Below are 22,742 nucleotides of genomic sequence, written 5' to 3'. Positions count from 1 at the left end.
AGCACTTTGCTTAAAAATTTTATTTTATTATAAAAACATATGATTAAAATAAAAGGTTTTAGTATGTCTAAGGCATGTCGCTACAGTTCCTTCCATGCCTCAAACAGTGGAGTTAAGTATCTTGGTGTCTAGTTCACAAGTGATGGATGTATGGAGCAGGAGATGGACAGACCTATAGGGGCCTTGTCAGTCAGTAATCCAAGCCAAAAAGTAGAATTCTTGATTTAGTGGGCTATCCACATGACATTTTTCCAATATGGGTGCTGGGACTAATGCTCAGCGTACCATTATGTCAAGGAGTGGAGTGGGTGCATGGGGGGGAAGTTTTGTACTTTTTAAAATTATTTTTGCCGTCATCACTGGAAATAGTGTCTTATTACGCTTGAAATAAGACAAAACTAACCTAGAAGTAACTTTCGGCCAGCTATAGGAGTTTGTCTTAAGTCAATAAGTCTTTAATATTGATTGCAAAAAAATTCTAGTTCCACTGTCAGATTTTGTCATTTGTAAAATGTAATAAGTGAAAAACAATCTGCCAATTAGTCAATATTAAAGAATTATTGACTTAAACAAGCTCCTTTATTTTACTGAAAAGTTACTTGTAAGTTAGTAACATCTTATTTCAAGTGTACCAAAATATTTGCACTAGAAACTAAACAAAAGCACCATATGGTGCTCGCAGTACAGTATTGTACTGTATAATGTATAAAACCATGATTTAGCTGAATAATGAACTGATTTGAGATTTCTATCTGGCGCTAAATTAAAGAGTGGTTTCACAGTTTGAAGAATCTTGACTGCCTTTGATTAATGTTTAGGCACTGAGAGGACCTTAAATTGAGATGGGCATAACAAACTTGACAAAATATACATTTGAAGGTATAATATGTTCTTCAAAAAAATGTTCCAACACCTCAGTCTAGGAGCCAGTCAGCTGGCTGAGAGCAAACTCATATACTTGTCCCGCCTGTTCCAAGAGAGGCAATTTTGGCTGTCTAGAAACGCTTCTCGTCACAAAAAAACACAGTTGTGGTGTGGAGACTTGAGGAGCACCACCCACACCATACTGGTTTTAAAACGACAGTTTGCAAGCTACGAGTGACATGTCTGAGAAGCAGCTGACTGTAGACTCAATTAAAGTTGATAACCTAATTATCTTGCTCTAAACGCTTGTGCAAAGCTAAAAAGAGCAGAAAAACAGTAGGACATGGACTTTTTTGTGTGCATTTTTAATATCAGAATAATCCAGAAAAAAAGTGTTATTTTTTAAGCAGCAGTGACTAGTTTTTTTTATTTTTTTTTATAAACGCAATTTGATCATAGTTTGTCAAATTTGTGCCAGTACTGTAAAACATATGCTATATTTGCATATGTACATAGGTATAGCATAATCTCCTAGTGGCCCATGCTAAACAGCAATTTTAATAAATTTTTTGTCGCATAAAAACAATTAAAAAAAATAAGTTAATTTTTTCATGTAGAATTTTTTTTTATTGCATTAAAAAAGTACTTTAGTTTCTCAGTACCGAGTAAAAATCTCCACACTGCTTATAAAAACTGAATGAAGACGGCAGTGCACATGTGACGAAAAGTGAACACAACATAACTTCCCTCTGCAGACCTGAGCATCAGACGGACTAATTACACATCCCGGTTGTCTACACCACCAATGAATTGTTAATACCTCTTTTGACCTCTTTCTGTAAGCTACTTCCTGAATCCACCGTCACCATGGCAGCTGTGTCGTCACTGTTGTTATGGCGACCGCAGCGCTGCTACTGCTGCATTTGCTAGCGCTCCTTTGGTTTCCCTCCCTCTCCCTGCTCTGTGTTTATAAAGCTTATCCCTACATGGCCTGCAGTTTTAAAGAGCAGCTGTTAAGAGGCAGATGCTGTAAACCAGAGTGAGTTTGCCCGTTTTATATGGCCCATCAAAGTAAACACAGTGTGTCAGTGTAAGCAATACAGTTTCCCACCCCTGTCTGGGTGCAAGAAAGCATATCCTCCGGTCAGGTTTTTAGGAACTTGGCGATAAAGAAGCCGATGGTATCGGTGTCTGCCCGGCGGGTGAGGGACGCTGTCGCGTCTGTCTGCTCCCAGCTCAGCTCAGGACTGAATCTCTGGAGGAGGCGTAGTTGCTCAGGTGACAGTCCGGCTCCCAGCATGCCCTCTGAACCGATGTGAGGTTCCTGGGAGAGGCGAGAAGTTTCAGTGACATCTCCTCATATCTTTGGGTTTTGAATCTTTCCATGCGCTGGAAGTACTCTACCTGTGGCTGCAGAGAGAGGCAGGGAAAGGTGCTGAGGGCCCAGGCTACCTGCTCCTCATTCTCTGATAAAGTCACGGTGCAGGTGCTGTAGACCAAAACTCCGCCTTTCTTCAACAACCGCACCGCCTGCAGCAACAAAGACTAATTAATTCTTTAGCCGCAAAGAGATCACATGGTACAGCGTCAGAGGCGCTTATGCAGAGACGAGCGCCGATTGAATTCGATTCAAAATAGAGGGAGATTAAATGTTGCAACTGATACGATTTTCTCTAGAGGTTTTGTAGATGCTGATGTTTGTGGGCAGAAAGGGTCTTGCTTTCAACCACATGTAGCATTTATACGTAGGCAAAAAAGTTTCCCAATATTTATGAGAAATTTGATGTATGAAGATTTTTTTTGTAGCAAAAAAGACTTTTCATGGCTGTCTTTCATCAAGAGCTTTCTTCTCGTCAGTTTACTGTTTATTCATTAATGTCCTCTAACAAACCGCTGACAACTTTAGACCACTGCTGTACTTGTAATGAGATTAAATTAGACGGTTATAAGTTAAGAGGCATTCTAAAGTATTAAACCACATTTTATTTGGAGGTGAAATGTTGCGTCTTCACAATTATGCATTACTTTATTTTGTGCCGTCACAAGAAAATCCCCACCAAATATTCCTGTTGTAATCTAACAGATTGTGAAAAAAATTCAAAGTGTATGAATTATTTTGAAATTATCTGTAGCTTGTTGGGAGCATTGAAAATCTTAAATGTTTACCTAAAAATACTTTTTATGATTGGCTAAATTTAAGAAATCAGCCAATATTTGGAGTCATTTTATACCCTTACTCATAATTTTTAGTTTTCCCCTCAGTCAGGAGTTAGTTGGGTAATTTCACAAATTAACAAGCATCAGAAGGAAACAATAGTTTTATCACAAAAACAAATGTTTGAACATCAATAAAATACGGCTGATGTAAGCAATAAATACTTTCTATAGATTCTAAAAACTTCCTAAAATGTCTTTGATGATGTTGCTTCATAAGACTTAAAGGTAACCAAGTCTCAACATCTTATAAATGGTTTTATTCTCACTTGTCAAATATATCTTTGATTGGATGAATATATCTTCAGAGAAATCATCTTACCCGTATGGACAGAGGACATTTTCCCCCATGCGTCAACAGAAAAATGGTTGCTGAGCAATTATTTTCTATCTAGACACCAAATGTAATTACAAAAAGTAGCCCAAATCTAATTACTAATGTTATAGAACTAATATCTTAATAAAACTTGAACAGACTTAAAATATATATATATATATATATATATATATATATATATATATATATATATATATATATATATATATTTGATTTAGAGTTTGCTTCTTTCAGCCAGAAGGACACATGTATAGTATTCTTCAGAAGCCTCTTTGTTTCACTTAAACGTGATTAGTGTCCAATGCTGCCCTCTACAGGTAAAAATGAGTAAACGACAGGAGTGTAGTATCTGGGTGTAGTAAGGCCTACAGCCTGAAACAACTTGCGCTGCAGCGGCGGGTAGGAGCAGATCTCCTTCAGGCTCCAGGTGCTGGCCATGTTGGGCCGCTGACCCAGGCCGCTGCAGGGAGCGTCCAGCAGAACCCGGTCGAAACTCTCCGGAGGGAAAGGAGGTCCTGGAGTGATGGGAGTAGTACACTACTGGTTATTTAACTCGACCAGAAACACACAAGAGGATTACAGATGTCATGCTTTACCTTCAGCTTCCTGTGTTGGCTCGTCATCACTAACAGCCCGAGTGCTGTTGAAGCAGAAAGCTTTGATGCTCTGCAAGCTCAGCGTTTGTGCGTTCTGACGAATGCGGTCGATCTTGTTTCGGATTCTGTCCAAGGCCACAACTTCTCCCTGTGCGGGACGGTCGAGGGGGACTTCAGTTCTAATAAGTGTATGCTCTAATTGTGTGAAAATGCTTTTAATTATTTCCAGAAAACAGGAGCGTCACTACAAGAAACATGTATTTCAAAAAGCATGTGCTGAAACTGTCATAAGAGTAAAAAATAAATAAATAAATAAACGGGCAAAAAAGTGTGAAGCCCCACACAAAGCCCATTACCCGTTCTCTAAAATATCCGCAACAAGCAGGGGACGCCCACTCTTCATTCATTGGCATATAAGCAACAGAAAACTTGTTGAGGAGCAGAAAGATGTATAGGGTACATTTTTTTACTTAGAGTCCACATCAAAAACTATCACAGCACCTTATCCCCCATGAGGGCAGCAATGTGGCACGTCTTCCCTCCAGGGGCAGCACACATATCCAAGATCCGCTCTCCAGGTTGGGGCGCGAGCACATGCCCCACCACCACAGAGGGAAGGTTCTGCAAAAAAAAAAAAAGACAACGTTGGCAGATTATGCAGAGCAGGTTCAACTGGTGACAAGAAAGTTAATAGGCTTTATTAAAGAAAGTCTGGACTCTGTCTGAGTTTATCAGATGACCAATTTATCATCCTCGCTTTAATAGGCTCTGACAGAAATACCTGCAGGAACACCATGCTGGGCAGAAGACCGTCGAAGGAGGGACTCTTGTAAAGTGGATCGACCATTCGAACACCCACACCTCTGGAAACACACGTCGCCATAGAGATATTTTATGAGCACTGGTGTACAGATGTAGACATTTCTGCTTTCTGAAGAAGTGTGTTGTATCTAGTGTTTATTTCCTTGGATATTGCAAAAATTAAATTTCCTCCTTTCACGGCTTTGAAATGTGCTGCAAGTTGAGATGTCAAGCAAAATTAAAATAAACTCAGTTTTCTATTAACAAACTGAGTTATAAACAGTGAAAACAGTTAAAGACCAGACGGCAACAAAAATGCCAATTATTTATTTACATCTAAAGAATGATTACACTTAAGTTTATTATTTTATTTCTGTTAAAAGATAACTTGTTTTAGTAGATAGAGGAGAAAAATAGTGTAATAAGAAGTACCAGATAAATATGAAAAGCTTCGTGAAAATAAATGAGTGTGTAATTGTAAAGTGGAAGGTAGATGCACTTAAATCTACAATAAAATCTCAACCCAACAGAGTTTCTCCGCAACCATCTTCTCACATCATTCACATTATCCTGAAACTTTTGTGGCTTGCTGCTGGTTAGAAAAAAGAAAACATTCAACCACCTGGCCGGGGTTTCAGTGGCGAAGATGGCCGAGCGATCCATCTCTGCAACTCCGTTCCCCACAAACACCTTGCTTCCCTGGAATCTTGTCGCTCCACGAGTGCACCTTCCTTCTAAATCGGAGAAGACCGCCACCATGTCTCCCGCCTTCATGTCTGAAGACAAAAACACGACATGAAGGGCTGCTGGAGGACACGAGAAAGACAGTTGAAGTGATATTAAATACGGCTATGTTACACTTGGGGCTGGCGACGATCCCTGGGGCGAAGACGTGAGCTCCTCTGAGTACGGCGCTGCCACACTGAGCGTCCACCACCAGCTCAGAGCTCAGCCGCTCCACCGCCCTGAGGATTCAGAGGAACACATGCATTTCTTACATGTATTTCTATAGTTCTTCATTTGATTTCCAAGCTGAGGTTTTGGGTTCCCGTTGAGTGCGAGCTGCAGAGACATTCGGAACTATGTCCCGCCATTCCTCGCATACCTCGGGCCGTCAACAGGAAGTAGCAGCACATCTGCGATTCGTGGGTGTGGCGCAATCTGGACAGACGGTTCTTCTGCTGACGAGCCGCATTTCTGCTGCTTAAGAAATAAAAGTAAGTCTCTCATCTGTGACTCTAGTGAAAACTTAATACACGTAAATTCTCTTTGCTCACCTTCTTGAGCTCTTCCTCCAGACTGAGCCTGATGTCCTCCAGAGGAGCCAGGTGAGTGCTGGCTCGCACACACGTGGTAGAAGGCGGGTGAGACAAACATGTGAGCAGCTTCTGGAAACGACTTTCTGCCTCCTGGGGACCCACAGCAGCTAACACCTGAGCAATTTACAATCAACATGAGAAACACTTCGTTTTCAGAACAGGTAGTTCTGAAATGGAAGGTGTTAGCATGGTTTCAAGAGTTTTTAATATAGTGGAGTGTATTTTCAACGGGGTCGAGGTCAGGCTACTTGCTAAACGCTAGTGTGCTTTATCCATTCTAAAACCAGATTCGATGTGTTTAGAATCAATTTTCTGCAGGAAAATTTCATTGTGTCTAAATGTCAACCTTGTCGCTTAATGGTCTGCAATCTGCAGTTCGAGAGGCAGAGATGCCTCTTTGGTCCTTCTACAATGGACAACTGATGTTTTAAGTACAGAAATAATAACAAACGCAGATTTTAGCAGGTTTCCATTGAATAATTGCATCGAGTTTTCACAATGAAAACTTATTGCATCCTTTATCCACAAATGGAGAAAACATGGACAAACCTTCCTAGAGTAGCAAGCTATCAAACTTACTCCCAAGAGTGCACTGAAAACTTATCCAGGAAGGACTAAAAAGAACTCTAACAAAAAAAAATACAAACAATCACCTCACAATCCCCAAGAAAAATATTGATGATTCCTAATACATTTGGGCCATCAGTTCATGACCTTAAGCTCATGTGTGCTTTGATATTGATAGGATAATGATCCTACATCGTCCTACAGCAGATTTAGAGCGCACACGCAACTCTAAATCTGAATGTTTCCAAGAAACAAAATAAAGGTTTTGGAATGACCTAGTCAAAGTCTGGAATTAAATCAGATAGAGATAATGTTCCATAAACTTAAACAGGCAGTTTTGTGCTTAAGAGACTGACAATATAACTGAATTTAAACAATTCTGCAAAACAAAGACCAGAGAAATATTAGACAGTTATGCAAACGACTCATCAGTTATAAGATGTCATAAGATGGCAGTTGTGGCATGTGTTGCTGCAAGCAGAATGTTATGCAAAAATAAGAAAAAAAATCACAACTATGACATAGCGTGCTCATACTCACAACTCAAGATTATAATCTGTTTCCAAGAAATACTTACCTCTTTGTTTAGGAAGACATTTCTAAGATATCCTGTCACTTCTGGCTTCAGGGAGATTTTTGGAAAGACTGACATTTCTCCTGTGTGCATCGCGACGTAATTCTGTTAACAGAAACTGAACAAAAATGCTTTTGGACATTTCTGAAATACTGATAAACATCACTGACTGGAGACTTTTCTGGAAATCTATCAGAGACTTGACTGTGATAAATGACTCCTGCTTTGAATGACTCAGAATACACAATTCAAAAACCATGTTCAATGGTTATGTTGATTTTTGTAAAACTAAATGGGCTCTAAAGTAATGATATAACAACCGACACCTCTGACCTATTTAGCAAGTTCACTTTTTGTGAACATTTATAAAATTAGCATTAATACTGATTTTAAGCAGATAAACTTTACCGAAATGTGTAATTCCATACTTACGGCATGGTTCAGATCTGATGGTTGTTTAGACTACTACTTCCGCATACGTCACTGAGAAAGTCACATGGCAAAAACCATCCCCCTCACCAGCCTGTTTTAGTTTCAACGCATTCCTGAATGTACTTATATATTATTATTATTATTATTATTATTATTATTATTATTATTATTATTATTATTATTTATTATTATTATTATTATTATTATTATTATTATTATTAGTCAAATTATGGACTCAGATTTACTCGAAATAAAAAAGTTACTAATTTAATTTCAATTTCAACATTTACATACAAAGTTGCATCTATATGTTTTAAAATGTGTTTTTGACTGTAAAAACCGAACATAGACGAAGGGGGAGGGAGGGAATCAAACGTAAGTCGTGTTACGTCATTGCGTAACACGCTGACAAGTGAATAGTCGGGATTGCTCTTCTGTGAGCAGCTAACTGGCAGAAGTCCTACCCAGCTGTGTGGACGTTTAACAGCCGTTTGTCCGATTTGTTGCGTCTTGCATTTTTTTCAATAACTATTTATTACATTACGTTATTCATCCTCCCGTTAGGTATATTTTAAAGAAACGGACGCGCATGGAGTCTTTGTTTTCGGGAATGCGCTTTGTTGTAGAGAAAATGTGCAGTTAGTCTTATCTACCGCAGCCAGGCTCGGACCGCCGCCGCCGCACGGTGTGGACAACCAGGGAGCGGAGAGAAGCTAAAGGGCTGCTGTTAGCCGACCACCCCGAAACCGACCAGAACGATGGGCCTGATTTTCGCAAAACTGTGGAGCTACTTCTGCAACCAAGGTAGGTGTCGTGTTTGGAGATGGAAAAGAAAAAAAAGGTAATCACACTGTTACGGTTCACAGCGAGCTCAAGTCTACCGGAGATAATGGAAGCCCGTTAGCTTGAAGTGAGCAGCAAGAGCCCCAACAACATATTGAAGGGGTGAATTATCTCGCCACGCATCTATCTTCGGCTCTGAGTTGTCCTCTTCTTTGTTCGGGTTAAGTGACAAAACAACAACTAAAACTCTCAATGTGTCCATCCGAGCCACCGCGGCGGCGCTTAATCTGTTTATCACGTAGTGGACGACATAATTACATGAAGTAAGAGAGCCTGCCTCAGTTTATCCAGTTTGTCAATCAGCTTTAGTTCACTATCCGGGACACAAAGCATTGCATAACGTATCATGGGCTTTCTAAGAGTTTGATGAGCTAGATAACATTTTCTACAGTGCTCCACTCCATCGAAAACTGGATAGTACAGGGTTTTATTGCAGTTTTGAAATGAACTTGAACGCTTTTCCTGGCCCCGAATAAGTTGACATAAAATATAGAAACTTCAAGATCCTCCCAGTGACGATGATAACCTGCATATTAGCTGTGTATAAACACAGCTAATATGCTGTGCTTACACAGTACAACTTTTTTTTTTTCTTTTTTTAATGAAGTCTTTTAAAACTTTGCTCACACGTTATTACATAGTTCATTGTGGTGTGGCCAAGCCCTACATCTGTTATTTTCTTAAGAAGGACCGTGGTTTTATAATAAAGAACAATGTTTAATTGAAGATGACTTGAGCTTTGATGGAAGATAACACAACGCAGCATTTCCCCCCCACCTCCCCCACTGCTGGTGAGCTGCCACACTTTTCCTTCACTTATCAAGATATTCAGTCCTACTAGGAAATATTTACAGTATGGAAAAACAAAAACAGTCATGGAGTGGAAAGTAAAGGTGTCCCACCCATCAGGTACCACTGGTTCATGTCGACAGTTGGCAATCTAAAAGCAGCATGTGTGTTAATCTGACTGCAGTCGCCTGCTAAGTTCCTCAACGACTTACCCAGTTAAGGTTTAAAACGGAACATTATGGCAATGATAAAGTGGGTATTTTTATAGTTATTATATTGGTCATGTCATTTGACCTTGAAGAAAATTTAAATCTTAATTTCTCTCCAATTTCATAAGAACTACTGCTAATTGACTGTTTTTTGGGAGGGGGGGGGGGTTGTTTCTAGGGATGCAGGCAATTGACTTTCGATTAATTGTTGATTATTGGTATATTGGATCAAAATTATTTTCAATCAATTAATAACTTTTGCTTGGACTTTCTTTTAGTGCTGACATTTGACCACCATACCAGAATGGGAAAGATAAACTGTCTAAATAGAGTTATTGTGACATTGTGAAATAAGTTTCACAATGTCTTTTTTTTCTTCTTCTTTCTTTTAATCGAGCATATTATGAAAATTTAGCCCTTGTTGCTTTCCAGAACAACACCGAAAAACAACCGTGGTTTTTTTTGTTTTGTTTTGTTTTTTTAATGGTGGCTTATTGGTTAATTGTTAGTTGATCAATATGATTAGTCAACTTTAGATTAACTAATCAGTAACTTGCATCGGTAGTGGATTCATTTTTGCAAAACACTTAGTTGCTACATTTAATAACTGTATTCTGATGATGGTTGAGTTGTTTCATTGTGTGTGTTGGGGAAATAAAAGCAATATTAATTAATCTGAGCTGCTTTAATGAACCTGGGCTCAGTTAAAATGCTTAAAAATCTCCAAATGTAATCATAAACAATAAAGGTATGTTGCAAGACCTTAAGTCTCTGTGCACAGTGCACGTGGCCACACACACGCACGCACGCACGCACACACACACACACACACACACACACACACACACAAAGCTTTCACATGAAACCATTACAGATTCTCTGAAACTTCTGCAAACATATTGTCTGCTTCTTCTGGGTGGTTCCAAAGAAAACAAAAGAAGTGGAGGTGAGAACAAGAGTGGATACGTACGACTGGACTCAAGGAAAGTGCCTGAAGGAAAATGTTTTACTAGACTGGATTCTTAAAAGAGCTCCCATACAGCATGCTTAAAGAAGGCAACACATTGAGTTCAGATGGCATGGAAGCAAGATTAATCAATTTGCATTGGCTAAGAACCGACAGGAACTCTTGGTGTGGGATACACAGAAAACTCCACATAGTTGATGCATAGATTACATTCTTAATTGAGCTTTCTTAGGAAGAGACATGAGCTTAACTGCATGGTGAGTATCTCAAAGAATCTGCCATTAGTTACTGCAGTTTAAACATTTGTGAGGTCGTTATTAAATTTCAGAGCTTTGTGTTGCAGCTTTTTTATTTTAAATTGCCATAATAAATATTTACGAGCAGTGATTTTTTTTTTTTTTTTTTTTTTGACTGTTCGCTACGAACAGATTAGCCGTGTTTATAAAGGATAAAGTTGTAGTGAAGTTTAAAGCAGGATTAGGTTTCTAGAAACGACACCCCAAACAGCAGAACAGGGTACAATTGTGCTGTAATCGGAGAAGCTGCAGTATCCACAACTTAATATGTTAACAGGGCAATTCTTCACAAATATGGACTGTGTGGAAAAGGAAAGCACAATTGTTGGGGTAAAAAAAATAACAATTTCTGTTTGCAGCTTTTGACATGCCATATACAGAAGCATGTAAAGAAGGTGCTCTGGCACGAAGCTGAACTTTTGTTTTGCACATTCGGAACACAACATCCACACAGTGGTGATGGCATCATGCTGTGGAGTCCTACTTGGTCAGGAGACGGATAAAGCTAAAAACAGGGCGACAATGAGGGTCCAGGAACTTCAAGAGACTAAGGAAGAATTTGAGACTTTGGAAGGGGTTCACCCTCCTGATTTAAAAATACATAACACTTTTTTTTTTTTAAGTTTTTTTTTTATTATTTAAATATATAAATTTTCACTAGTTTGTGTTTTTTCACATAAAGTCCCTATGAAGTCCAAGTTTGTGGTTGCAGCATAGGAAAATCTGAGAGTTCAGGAGAATACTTCAGTCAGAGAGTGGAAAATAGTCAAAGATGAGAATAAAATCTCTTCCCGTCGTGTCTCGGCTTTATAAAACATCAGGTGAGAGATTCTGTGTTCATGCACACATTTTATCTGCTGGCATTGCTTGTCATCAACACATGGTAGCAGGCCATGAAGGAAGCAATACACAATGTATATCCTGCAAAAGCGAGCATAGTTCATCCTGACCAGCAGAACTTCCTTCCCTCTGCGAGTCAGAGGGACAGAAATGTTCATGTTGGCTCCCTTACTGTGTTTATTCAGCCTAAATCCTCCCTGTAGTTCTTATGAATGGTAAGAAGTGATGTCAGGGAAAACTGAGACAGGAAGTTCAGAGAGTGATTATTTTTTTCTTTAAAATGTGCTGCTGTAGGTGTCTGGGGTGAGGGTGTGCGCTTTGTGTTGACTGAAAACATCACGTTTAGTTTTTTTTTTTCCCCCTCCTCTCTGCCACGTAGTGCTGTTACAGTAAACAGTGCAGTTTGTGTCTTTCCTCAGATCGTAAAACAAATCCTGGTTCACTGTTTTTGTCACAGAGCACAAGGTGATTATTGTGGGTCTGGACAACGCGGGGAAAACCACCATCCTTTACCAATTGTAAGTACAATCTTTGAAACCAACCTGAAAAACATAAACTGAATTTTTTTCCCACTACTCTTGGATTCTTTCACTTTTTTATTATTATTTTATTGTACAGTCTGATGAATGAGGTTGTTCATACATCACCCACCATTGGGAGCAATGTGGAGGAAATAGTGGTGAAGAACACCCACTTCCTGATGTGGGACATAGGTGGACAGGAATCGCTGAGGTCCTCCTGGAACACCTATTACTCCAACACAGAGGTCAGAACCACGTTACGTTTTTAGGTCAGCATTGTTCCAAACTTTTTCCCAGCACTCTTGTCTTGGGTGTAGGGGGGGGGGAGGATTATTTTCCATGTTTCCTTCTCCTGAGTGGCAGTTGGTGCGTTTCATTCAGAGCTCAGACTGCAGCAGGGGTCGCCGATGTCAGCTGGGTTAACTTTATCACAAAGGAGTCTGTCTCAGAGGCAAAGTTGGGGTCAGCTGCCGCAGTACTTGGGATATAAAAGGACAAAGGAAAAAAAAAACGAAACAGGAGAGGCAGATGTGTTGGGGACAATGCTGAGACACCACCAACACTTCACTCACGATGGGAGTCATTTAACAAAAGCTTTTATTACATCTTGGTACGTCATTTCTGAAAAATATTCTGATCTTCGTGCTTATTAGTGTTTTAAACTGAAGTTTAAAATTTGAATGAGGAAGGTCAACAGGAAACATCCTTGTTCATCTTTCACTTTGAAGTGGCTTAAAAACAAACGCAAGGATTTTCAAATCGGCACAGAGAGAATCCTTTTATATGAATAAAATTATTCATATAGAAGTTGAAGTTTTTCTAGATTCCCTGTTGCATCCTGACCGTGTCCATCCCTTTGCTCAAGTCAAGTAGTCATGTTACAACCCTCTCATGATTGGTGTGATATTTACATGTTAAATACGCCATGTCAACCCATTTGCAACTTCCTCTAGAGTCGATTTGATTTTAGTGCCGTCTCGAAACATTTCTTTGGTCTCCGGTCATTGAAGGCTCCTATTTCTCATTCAGAAGAGGTTGTCGGGTTGAGCGTCCGAGCGACTGGATATGCCCACCCGTCGTGTCGCATTTAATTCCTTTAAAAGTCGCTCTGTGATTTTTCTCTCTGCAGTTCATTATTCTGGTGGTGGACAGCACCGACAGGGAGAGACTGGCCATCTCTAAAGAGGAGCTCTACAGGATGTTGGCTCATGAGGTGGGCGACGCTCCAGGAAGGAAATAAGCTTAACTTGTGCCATAGTTGCGCCATTGTCAAGAACTTGCAGATCAGAAGGTGTGACTTAAGCTGCATTGTTCTCTGAATTGTCCCCCTCAGGACCTGCGGAAGGCAGCCGTGTTAATATTCGCCAACAAGCAGGACATGAAGGACTGCATGTCGGCAGCGGAGATCTCCAAATACCTCACCCTGAGCTCCATCAAAGACCATCCCTGGCACATCCAGTCCTGCTGCGCTCTGACAGGAGAGGGGTGAGACTGTCTACTGGTTTACAAACCAGCCTCAGATGATTACTTAAGATTTCTCCTTCTGTTCAGAAAATGGAATAGAAGGAAAGCGATCCATGTTCTTTTTCTTATTTGTTTGATTAAAAATCACACGGTTATAGTATATTTTCAGCCCCTTTTTAGAATGACGCCACTAAATAAAATTCCGTTCTGACCAGAAGGGTCTGGGCTCACCTCGCAGCAAGACAACAACCCCAATGGACCATTCCTGAGAATCTGTGGGGAAACTTGAAATTTGATATTCCGACACTCTCAAACTAATCTTACTGGATTTACAGGCTTTTTGTTTGTAGAACATTTTGAAAAATACACGTTTTCCATTCAATTGTACTACTATCACATAAAATCCCCAAAAATACATTAAATCCATGTTAAAACGATAAAGTTCAAGGTTAGGAAGATTTTAGCTGTTATAGAGTGACTTTCAAAACTACAGCCAAGTCCACATTTTTCATACTTGTGGTAGATTTATAGTTTTAATTCATCCAAAATGTTTTCTAAAATGATGTTTAAAGCATATTTATTTAATTTTTTGCTTTGCTAGCCAGCTGTTTGCACGTTTCCACTGGAATGTCACTTTTGACATAAGAGTCAAAAGTGACTCTTGTCTTTCCATCACTGTACACTTAAACCCCATCCACAGATTCAACTCAGGATTCTGGTGATTAAGTTAAGATCACTTTACTCAGACCTCTGGCAGATTGAGGTTGAATTTTGGGCTTAACTGCAGGCCTTTGAATCTGTCTCGCTAGAAGAGCCGGTAGCCACCAGGTGTCGCTTTTTTTTTTCACTAAACGGTCTCCTTTGAACTTGATCGTTTATGCATGAGTCAATTTAAGATGCTAGCATTGTCATAAGCAGCTGAAAATAAAGTCCTGTGTGGGTTTTGGGTCTTGAATCTCATTACGTCTCTTGTTTGTTCCAGTTTATGTCAAGGCCTTGAATGGATGACCTCCAGAGCTGGACTCAGATAGCCCCCCTGTCCTGCCATCAATGCCTGACTACCTGCACCTCTCCCTAATGAGGTGGCACACCATTTTTGTCCTTACTGGCTTCCTTTTTTTTTTTTTTTTTTTTTTTTTTTTTGTCTTCAGTGACACAACAACAGGCAGCACCGCCGACGAACCACCACAAAATCATTTGGTGGAGTCGGAGCCAAAACAAAGACTGCGAAGAAGGTTGTCAGTCAAGGACAATTTACACTACATGCATATCATGTCGCGTTACATCTCACAAGCCGAGTACTTTAAGGGAACTTTAATATGGTGCAGCTTTCTACAGGTCAAACGGAGGAGTTACACAGTATTATGAAAGCAGCTCCAATGATTATATTCACACTAAGATGTTCTATTAATTTGACACAATGATGTTTTTATTTGGTCCTCATTCTAAGCACAGATGTTTGTTACATTTTGTTTCAGGTTCATAAGCTACAGTCATCATGTCTCACATTTATTTGGAGTTTTTAAACCAACTTGTTTTTTTCTTTTGCCATAAATGATCCAGCCAATGTTGACGTGGTAAATTTGGAAGATGAAAAATCGCTTAAACATCAATTGGACTGCAAGTGGAAGCTTGGGTTTTAACAGTATTTCTCAGCATTTTATAAACAATGCATTGAGTTATTTAATTTTAGTTTTGCTCTATAGTCATTTTAGTGATTAAGAGGGTTAGTTTGTAGGCTTATTTTACTCCATCTTTCTCTGGAACTGTTTTTGTACAATTTAAACAAAGGGATCGGCGGAAGCCACTATGAAACGGGTGCCAAGCGTTTACAGGAAACTGCTTGCACCGCAAGGTTCGGTGGTCGACGGCAGGCAGGATGGTACCGACTCGACGTTTCAGCTCTGGTACTTGATATTCAGCCTTAATACAACCTCTCTAGTCCGCCCGATTCGTTTCCTCTTCCGGCTTGTCAAATGAATCCTTTACCATCGCATCTATGCACGTGCCACTTTGAGAACTTGTTATACAAGTTCAGACGTGGTCAAATTTGGAGGTGCACGGCTTGCAGTGAGCCTGAGTCGTCAGGCGGCCAGATAAACAGGAAGTTGAACCATGCACCAGTTAACTCTGCGGCAGTGAGGCTTCCAGCTGGAGCTCACAAAGCAAGGAAACGGGTCACATGCTGTGGTGACATCTCGTCTGCATTATGTACTGCATTTGTTTTTTCATTAAACTGTTGTTTTTGAACAAGTGTTCCGTCATCCTTTAAAGGGAGCGAGTCCTCCGTCGGTACATCAGGTAGCGTTCCAGGTAGGTACACAATGGAGAGTTCCTGAGTCTTTACGGGAATATTTCCTTTATAAGACTCAATTTTCATAATCAGTTTCAAATATCACATTGAAGTACAGAGTTTAATGGCAGATATTTCTAACGCGAGAACCCCTTTACATGTGGATGTGCACGAGAAACTAGAGTACAAAGAGGCAGGACACAAGGAATTGCAGGGAAAAGATGAAATGAAAAGCATATTTTAAGGAATAAAGTCTGAAAAAACTTCTCAGAACTACCCAGACTTGAGGAAAATGCCAAAATCAAATTTCAAAGAATAAAACCATTTTGCTCAGATCCACCAGCATGAGTGATAAACTCCTCCTTCATCCATGTAGCTGAGAGTATCTTGATGAGATACTCATCAAATGATGCATCTATTAAATATGATCCAACCTGGCCGATTCCCAGTTATTCACCATGAAACTTTACAAGCAGCTGTTGCGGTAAAACTCTGCTCTGAATCGGTGCTGCAATGAGATTTGTTGGGTTGGATCAGTTTCACCCACATCTTTCATGTCACAATACTGAACACTTTCATTGTTCTGTGCACCATCCTCTGTCAGGCGTGTGAATCTACTCCAGTGACATTCCAACAGGTTGAATATATTAACATTGAGAACATGTTCCCAAAATATCAGTGAATATTTTGCACTGATATTACACTATTTGGAAAACAGAGGTGCACATTATTAAAAATTACATTCAAAAGCTATTACAGGTCATTTTAGAGATTCTCATAAAAACCCAAAACTTAAGTTTCTTACAAGACTAGAAGATTATGCAATGCAAGTTATTGTTTCCTTCTGCTAAACTTTTAATTAACATGTCAAGATATCACAGTCCGCTTCATTGTTATGACTTTTTATGGTTCAATATTCAGCACTTACCAAGATTGCATAGAATGTTTAAATTATATTTCCTTTATACTATTAAAACAAATATACATTACCTGTAAACCATAGTAATCAAAATAAATATTTCCTGTATAATTAACTTTTTGACTACATTCCTAGATAAACCTAGAAGCCAAACCTTCCATTGTTCCAGTTCTGTTGTGGGAGAAGAAATTCAGGCCATTAAGATATAAACACCAATTTATTACGGTCTGTACTACTGGCCAATGAAAACAAGGCACAGTAGTCTTAAAAGGACACTGAACCAATCCCATCTTTTAATGAGCGTAAAAGTAGCCGTGCAGTTTTTGAAACGTCTAATCGGTACTCTAAAAAAAAGTTTACTACACATTCACTTGTTAAAGAACCACTGCAATGAGGCGATGAGCGAATGAAAAAAACAGCAGGAACACACTGAGGAATGGAGCGATAAAATAAACATATCACAAGTGTATATCAGTGAACGTCTAATAAAAGCTGGCATGTTGTCCAAGCTGCAAACCCCTCAGTGTCAGAACAGGTACAGATGAGAACTTGCAGTAAATACCTACCATAAGGTAACGTTTCAGTAATAAAAAGGTTTTTTTAGGATGTCAAACATTTCACAGTAACATCACTTTCACACATAAAAAGACATTGAAGACACAAAGTCGGCTGTCCATTCAGTCCTGTCTGCCTTCCGATCAACTCAGCTCAGCTCAGTCCAGACTTAAATGTTTGTTGTCACTGGTGCTGGTGTAATCTGGACCTCCCCCTCTATTAGGAACAAACCAAACTCTGGCAGTCTTTTGCATCTTTCTCTGCCATAAAATCCACTTCTGCTCAAGCGCCCATGACAAAGTCTTTGGGGAAAAACAAAACACGTAGAGAAGAGCCCACGGGTCAAAAATTATATATTGCGGGTGGTAAAAGGAACTTCTTGTTGCGCTGGGGCGCCTTTACTAAAACGTCCACCACTTTTGTGGCCGCAGAGTTCGCCGTTGGACTGAAAGCGACCAAACATGCTTCAGTCCCAAACAACAAAACGCCTTCGGATGAGGCAGCAAAACTCCCATGGATTTTACACACACACAAAAAAAGGACAAAGAACAACAGGAGTACGGGTACGGGTGATCTTTGGAGGCTGCAGGTCTGGGATCTACACACACAGAGCTCTGGGGAACCTGAGGAAGAAATTCAAAAATGTTAAGTTGGGAAAGAAACGATGAGAAAAAAAAAAAAAAACATCTTAAGCCGTGATTAATCTCACCCTTCTTCGGTGAAGCCGTCCATCTCTTCTTCGTCCTCCAGCTCCATGTCCAGCTCGTTGTCGAGGCAACCTCGGCCGTAGCCACTAAGAACACTGTAAATAATCGCATTGGTTTTATATCTTTCAGCAAGATCCATCTTTAGGTATTATTGTTCTACTATATACATTTTTTAAGAATTTTTTTTTTTGCCAATTTGTTGCTGAACAAATAAAGATAAAGCCTAATCCCAGACAAAACAAGCTTCAGTGCTTTATCCTGGTGACAAGGCAGAAGGAAACTAATCAAGTCGATTTAGACAACATCCTGTTTTATCTTCTGTAATGTCGCTTAAACCTTTTTGATTTTTGTTCCAGTTAAATGATGGAAATTCTTGGCTTTGTTTGCAGGTAATACAGCAAAAAGAAAAAAATATATATATTGACTGTTCAACCTGCTCAACACTAATCTGAAAGATGTGGGTGAAACTAATCTAATAAGAGGAAAATTGGCCAATATGTTCATCTCTGATTCATCCACTACATTGTTCAAAACTCTGCCTCATAAGTTCAGATCTCGTGTCGTTTCTGACATCATTGATCCAAATGCACACAAAGAAATCTCTGGTCTGCTTTTGGGTGCCCTTTAAAAGAAGAAAAAAAAAAAAAAGCAACTAAACTTTTTACTAGGTGGCATCTTTAATAAGTAATGCTTACTGGCACAGACCTGACGGAGCGACAGGTGAAGAACACGATCCTCTTCAGTTTTTTGTTGTAAAAGAAGTAGTTGAAGGACCAGAGGCTCCCCTCTTCACCAAAAGGATCAGAATCAAGATCCGGGTTGTAGCTGAGAAACAAGGAGAAACAAAAGTGACTCCCATCTTTCAGAACGGTGCGTTTAAGCGTCGTAAACCACCAGAACGCCGACCTGTAGATGTCGCAGCTCTGCAGGTTGATCTCCTGGTCGATGGCGTTCCACAGCTCGGGTCCCACGGAGTTGAACTCTTCTCCCACCGAGGAGAACAAGCTGCTGTTCACCGCGTTCACCACCTGAGGAGAGAACTAGCTTAGCGACGTCTCCTCGTACTTCCAGAACAGTCACACCTCCTGCGGCGGCAGAAGCGCTCACCCAGTTGAGGCTGGGCTCTCGGCTGAACTCGTGGGCCCGGGCGGCGCTGAAGTCGTAGTCCGGCCTGAAGGACTCGTTGAGCGTGGTGATGAGGTAGAACAGAGTCTTCCTGCACACCTTGTCGCTCAGAGGGTTTTCGCCGTCCTCGCTGCTCTTCCCCAGCCTAACAAACAAACACACACAGTGGTCGACATCCCTTAAATACTCCCCCGTTGCCCTCTCCGATTTCTGCTGAACTGGACCGCTGTGCTTACTGAGACGGGCTGGTGGCGCTGGTGGACTGAGGGGGAGAAAGGGCCTCCAGGACGTGTGGCTCCCCCTCCTGGCAGAACTGCTTAAACATGTGTTTGTCGTCTCCTGCCATCTTGCAGGAGTAGCTCTCGATCCTGCAGGACACCAGGAGTTAAAAAGAAATTAAAAAAAAAAAATCATTAATGCATCAAATGAAAACATGATGATAAAGATTATTATTGTAATGTTTGTTTTTATTTATTGGGATGATTTGACGCATAATAGCACCGTTACATTTAGCAAAGTAGAAAGCCATAACATTATCATCCAACTAAACATGCTTTAGGTTGCAATTATAGAAGCATATCTAGGTTTTGCTATAGATTCTCAAGTGGATTTAGGTCTAGACTAAATCCACCAAGCCATTCTAAAATGAATGTGCTTTATTGTAAACCCTTCTATTGTAGCTCTGGTTGTTTTTTCAGGTCTTTACACATTTCTTTCAGAAAGGTCCTGCCTTTGTGCACAATCAGTCATTTCTGCAACGCTGACCCAAGTTACCCTGGAGTTCCTGAGGATTTAAGACACTGAAAGCTACATATACTTTTTCTGTTATGAACTACTATCACATCAAATTCATTAAGTGTGTTTTGGACTATTTATCAAGCTCTGGATGTCCTCCGGAAGCCATGGCAACACAAACGCCTCGCCAGTCGCCGTCAAAGGTCTCCTGCGCTCGCGTATCTGGGTCAGATATCAGCGGGCAGCAGACGGCAGTTGTTTATTTTCCTCCGGTGCGCTCTGAGGTTACACAAGGTGCTACGGCTAAGGATAGAGCGAGTGTGAAAATCCTCCCAGATTCTGACGGCTTTAATTATAGGAACGTCCAAGGGACACGGAGTGGAAATAGCAGCACTGGTGTTCCCAGCACAACACAACACAGCTGACCTTCTGCTTGAATCCTGTTGGCAACAACTCAGCCATTCAGACACAGGACTAGGCAGCGTGCATGTGTAATGAAGGGGGCTCATGCATTAATTAATGGTAAAGCTACTTATTTACCGAAGCAAGTGAGCTTCACCTACTTTTTCTGCTACCTTGTGAAGCCCTCTGCACCTCAATCCCTTACAGATAAGCAAATACTTATGTCACTTCAGCTTGTCTGAACTTGAATCCGTTCTTCGCTACAGCTGTCCTGCGCTGAAAAGACTCCTCCTCCAGTCAGGCTGAAACACCAGCAGAACTCGGCTCTCATGTAACGAGTATGTTAACACTCAGGCCAGCTTAACAACGGCCTCCAAAATAACCACAGAACGCAGTGATCTGCGTCAACCCAGGCCACGGCCACCACACCGCTCAGTTTCACCAGCCCACATCGCGAAACTGCATAGCTGCACAGCCCACTGGAGTTTATGTAATTACACTCCTTTTAGCTGTATCTGCAAGGCCCAGCTGGGAGGCGAGGGTTGCATAACCTGAGGCCTACTGATATGGTTTACAGTCTGCAGACTAAATAACAAGAACATCATCGGTGAACTTTCGACGCGAGCTTTGAAAGGAGGCCCGTAGAGTAGCAAAACACTTTAGTCAAATTGTGCAACCCGTAGAAGGTCGATGCAGCTCCACTGCCCCAATTCAGCACAGGGTCAGTGATCTCTGCATCTGCTGGCTGTCCTGTTCCATGACGTCAAAAAGGGAAAACTTTTTTTTTTTTTTTGCTGCACAACAGAAATGCACGATACGGACTGCTCCCTCCAAATGCTTTATGCCAAAAAGTCAGAAGTGCAACCGTGAGGATTTACTCTCTGCATCCAGAAAACAAGAGTCGGGGTCAACTGGAAAATGGTTGAGGAAAAACTGGGGAAAGGTTAATGGTTAAAGCAAAGTTGGGCTCTAGCCATGTTTGTGTCCAATGCACAGTGGAGGATCACAACATACATAACTCAACTTTCCAAAAAAACTCCAAACAGTTCCAAATCCAGCATTTTCAATGACATGTTTAAAGTCTAATTGGATAAAAACTGAAAGTAATTTGTACTCTGCCTTCATGTTATCTTCTGAAAGTCTTGCTCTCTGGCAATGTGATAAAAAATAAGTTTGATCATATAACATTTCCCTTTAAATTGCTTCTTGCACAAGTAATCACTCATATTCGGTCACCACTTCCACACTGAAGGGCTAAAGCATTACTGCAGAAGGGATTCATTTATTTACCTGCCGAGGATACGGGACTCCCCTGTTTCCACACACAGCCGGGAGCTGAGGGCTTCAAAGCTGGAGTTCTCCAACAGCTTCATGGCAGCCTGGGGTAGAAAAAAAAACTACATTAAGATGACATTATAAATCTTATATAAATGAGCAAGTACACTTTTATTCTCAAAGAGTGCCGATTTAGTAAACAGAAAAAGAAACGTACAAGAAGAAGTGCGCAGCAGCGCCCCCCCTTGGATAAATTACAGACCAAAACACTATTTCCTCCAACAGAAAACACTGCCCCTCCCCCACACACACACAGTCTTCCTGGTTCAACACATCGATTTTAATTCACTTACCAAAAAATTATCTTCCACACAGGCAGAGATAAGCAGGTTAGACCTGGTAGCAGTCGACTGCACCGTTAGAAACTCGACCTCTTTTGTCAAAGCGGTTCGCGAGGATTAACGATCCGCGCTTTGTTTTTTCCACCAGCTAACACTAGCTGCTAGCTTGAATATTTATTCTTCGGTCTTCGCCTCAACGCGAACCTAACACCGTGAACTTGAGCTTTGGTATCTTACGGAAGCACTCGGTCGAGCGGGAGACGTTCTGAGGCTCTTTAAGTTTATAGAGAAGCTGCTCTTCCCGATTAAATGCGACGAGATTAAATCCAGAGACAGTTGGCGTCCGTGCAGCGGCATCCCTTTCGACCTGATTTTACAAAACGATCTGTGTCGGGGGGGGATCAAGTCGCTCTTTTGTCAGCGACTCGATCAGAAAAGCAGCAAAAACGCTACTGAGCCTATTAATAAAAAAAAAACACAGCTGAATGCTGTTTCTGTTATTTATCGATAACCTTCAACAACCGCACTGTTCTCACCAAAACAACAGGGTCTACTGTACGTGTTGACCCAGCCCCTTTTCATTTATATACAGGTTTTGCTAAGACCCACCCATTTTTTTAATGCCCCTTTGTGATTGGCTACTTTTGCCTGTCGCTATGTGTAGAGTGAAATGCGATTGGTTAAGACAATTGAGGTAGTGGCTTAATGTTTAATGTCAAAAAAGGAAATATCTTGTGGTTCCTGACACTACCCAGTT

The 22,742-nt window shown here is 40.7% G+C and overlaps 3 protein-coding genes across 5 annotated transcripts; 1 reads left to right on the top strand and 2 right to left on the bottom strand.

The window, feature by feature from the left end:
• Nucleotides 1-1,464: 1,464 nt before the first annotated feature.
• On the bottom strand, nucleotides 1,465-7,802 carry nsun6 (NOP2/Sun RNA methyltransferase 6). Of its 2 annotated transcripts, none has more exons than XM_008396711.2 (12): nucleotides 7,705-7,802; nucleotides 7,276-7,390; nucleotides 6,090-6,245; nucleotides 5,918-6,015; nucleotides 5,671-5,777; nucleotides 5,435-5,588; nucleotides 4,793-4,874; nucleotides 4,513-4,632; nucleotides 4,012-4,159; nucleotides 3,785-3,930; nucleotides 2,269-2,394; nucleotides 1,465-2,188 (listed from the first exon to the last, which is right to left on the bottom strand). In XM_008396711.2, exons 2-12 carry the CDS (start codon nucleotides 7,363-7,365, stop codon nucleotides 2,009-2,011), a joined length of 1,407 nt encoding a protein of 468 aa, XP_008394933.1. In that variant the 5' UTR covers nucleotides 7,366-7,390; nucleotides 7,705-7,802; the 3' UTR covers nucleotides 1,465-2,008. The 2 variants fall into 2 exon arrangements, with proteins under 2 accessions (XP_008394933.1, XP_008394936.1); XM_008396714.3 differs by having other exon boundaries at nucleotides 5,918-6,012.
• Nucleotides 7,803-8,078: 276 nt separating this feature from the next.
• On the top strand, nucleotides 8,079-15,886 carry arl8 (ADP-ribosylation factor-like 8). Its single transcript, XM_008396715.3, has 6 exons — nucleotides 8,079-8,508; nucleotides 12,106-12,166; nucleotides 12,267-12,414; nucleotides 13,299-13,382; nucleotides 13,503-13,654; nucleotides 14,616-15,886. The coding sequence occupies exons 1-6, from the start codon at nucleotides 8,463-8,465 to the stop codon at nucleotides 14,662-14,664; spliced, it is 540 nt and encodes a 179-aa protein (XP_008394937.1). The 5' UTR covers nucleotides 8,079-8,462; the 3' UTR covers nucleotides 14,665-15,886.
• Nucleotides 15,887-17,043: 1,157 nt separating this feature from the next.
• On the bottom strand, nucleotides 17,044-22,551 carry maf1b (MAF1 homolog, negative regulator of RNA polymerase III b). 2 transcript variants are annotated; one of them, XR_014085429.1, is made up of 8 exons: nucleotides 21,998-22,551; nucleotides 21,660-21,748; nucleotides 19,469-19,600; nucleotides 19,215-19,377; nucleotides 19,014-19,135; nucleotides 18,803-18,932; nucleotides 18,110-18,202; nucleotides 17,044-18,023 (listed from the first exon to the last, which is right to left on the bottom strand). XR_014085429.1 is itself a non-coding variant. In XM_008396716.3 (8 exons), the coding sequence occupies exons 2-8, from the start codon at nucleotides 21,740-21,742 to the stop codon at nucleotides 17,999-18,001; spliced, it is 738 nt and encodes a 245-aa protein (XP_008394938.1). In that variant the 5' UTR covers nucleotides 21,743-21,748; nucleotides 21,998-22,551; the 3' UTR covers nucleotides 17,044-17,998. The 2 variants fall into 2 exon arrangements, 1 of the variants encoding a protein (XP_008394938.1); XM_008396716.3 differs by having other exon boundaries at nucleotides 18,813-18,932.
• Nucleotides 22,552-22,742: the final 191 nt, after the last annotated feature.

Source organism: Poecilia reticulata, chromosome 20, assembly GCF_904066995.2.
Source record: "Poecilia reticulata chromosome 20, P_reticulata-male-v2, whole genome shotgun sequence".
In the NCBI taxonomy this organism is placed as follows: domain Eukaryota; kingdom Metazoa; phylum Chordata; class Actinopteri; order Cyprinodontiformes; family Poeciliidae; genus Poecilia; species Poecilia reticulata.
This window is presented reverse-complemented; position numbering and strand designations above follow the sequence as displayed.